The 1900-nt window shown below is 40.2% G+C and overlaps 1 protein-coding gene across 1 annotated transcript; it reads left to right on the forward strand.

The window, feature by feature from the left end:
* The first annotated feature begins 469 nt into the window (after positions 1–469).
* On the forward strand, positions 470–1561 carry LOC122617513. Its single transcript, XM_043793405.1, has 2 exons — positions 470–517; positions 586–1561. The coding sequence occupies exon 2, from the start codon at positions 586–588 to the stop codon at positions 1450–1452; it is 867 nt and encodes a 288-aa protein (XP_043649340.1). The 5' UTR covers positions 470–517; the 3' UTR covers positions 1453–1561.
* The last annotated feature ends 339 nt before the right edge of the window (positions 1562–1900 follow it).

Raw genomic sequence — 1900 nt, forward strand, 5'->3', positions numbered from 1 at the left:
TGCTGCACTGAATGCGATCCGCAGCCTGGGAATATTCAATCTAGCTGCTTGGCTGCTCCACCAACTATAATAATGCATTTATAGAATACGAAAAAAAAGAAGCTAAGACTGAAGAATTGAACTATTGCTGAAGAGCTGACTGAAGTTGTCTAAGTTGAAGATATAATGCTTAGCGGAAATTTATCATGATTTTATTAGGACGTAAGCAACATCTTTCTTTTGAAAATGCAAATTCAAATAATTCAAACAATTTGTTCCCTTTTGTTATTATAGCTTAATACATAAATTGCTAATTATTTCATTTGCTATTAGAGTCTATTAAACGCTAAATACAAGTAGATGTCATTCAAAAATATATTTTTAATATACAATTAATTTTTCATATAAATAATCTTAGTCCATTAAGGTTTAAAAAATCGTTTACAAATAGGTAAAATATTTATTTAGCAAACATGTAATGTTTTTCTACCGAAAAGGGCTTTGCTTTTAGTGGCAGAAATCATTCCTAGTTTTCAAGGTAAATACATACTCGTTTTCCATATATCAAAAATACATATTTTCTTTATTTGGTAACTGTTGGCAAAGATGTCCAAGTCATCGCGTTGTCTCAAGCTGCCGCCAGTCAGCTCCTCTTCCGTGTCCTCGATTTCCGGCAGCGAAGCGGGGCAAGGATTGGAGGACATGTTGCACGTGACCAAGGTGCTCACTTCGCAGGCGGACAATGCAGAGCTTTTCCTGTACGGCGATGGGCCCAAGCAATCGAATTCGGATCTACAGAAGAAGGTCAGTACACCGGATCCGGAAGAGGAGGCGCCCATGGATCCGCCATTTGTGGCAATGGTCAGCAACTTGCCAATGGAGTGCACTGAATCCGAGTTGCAGAAAGTGTTTGCCAGCTTTTCGATCCGTTCTCTAACCATTCCCAAGAAGGGAAAGCGACCCAAGGGATTTGCTTATGTGGAAATGGATTCCCGTGAGGATCTCATTCGTCTGCTTAAAATGGATAAGCTCAAGTGTCGTGGTCGTTGTCTGATGGCCAAAATAAGTGAATTGCCGCCCGAACCACCAAAAAGGGGAGCTGGAGATGGCTTTTTCACTTTTTCACGTTCATGCAGCCAATTTGATATCAACTCTTCCCATTATTCGGCCAGTGTCAGTGATCTCAGTACCATTGATTCGCCAGTCTCGGCGCATAAGTCACCATTCCTTCCGGAAAGCGAGTCGTCCTTTTATGGCAAAGAGTCGTCCTTTTACGGCAAGGACAATCCCATAAAAAGGGTACCAAGTAGTACAGAGGAAGTGGAACGCCGTATGGAACTTCGTCTTCAGAAGCTGGCCGAATTCGAGAATGCTGAATCGGAGAGAGTCCAGAGTGAGTGCCAGGATGAGCAGGATACCTTCATGTCCTGGAGCGATGCCCTAGACGAGATTCGAAAATCTGAGGATATTTAGTTTTGTTCACAGCATTATCTCAGCTGAAACCGCATCTTAAAAATAAAAGCAGCGTAATTGAATGTTCAAAAATTCTCCTGTTCTCTGTAATAAATGTAATTTAAATGCACTTGCAGAATATTTTCATATGCCGCTCATTAATTATTAACACAATGGGTTTCGATTAATTTTCCATTGAAAACGTGAACCTGGGAAACCCGTCCAGTGAGCACAAGAATTATGGACCCAAAGTGAGCTAATTAACAGAAATGAAATGAAATGCTGTTAATGAACGGTGAGTTGTTCATTTGCCTCTTGGCAACAGCTGCAGGTTACCAAAACGGAAAGCCAAAAAACCAAACCGAAATTAAAGAAAACAATTTATCAACCATATTGACTTAAAGCTGTCAACTGAATTAAATTAAACTGATTTAGTAATGTGGCGACAGTTGGGCGATCAAATAGCTGA

Source organism: Drosophila teissieri, chromosome 3L (assembly GCF_016746235.2).
Source record: "Drosophila teissieri strain GT53w chromosome 3L, Prin_Dtei_1.1, whole genome shotgun sequence".
Classification (NCBI taxonomy): Eukaryota; Metazoa; Arthropoda; class Insecta; order Diptera; family Drosophilidae; genus Drosophila; species Drosophila teissieri.

Excerpts from the sequence above, each read along its gene's own strand:
- LOC122617513 (XM_043793405.1), top strand. The coding sequence starts at position 586 with ATGTCCAAGTCATCGCGTTGTCTCAAGCTGCCGCCAGTCAGCTCCTCT.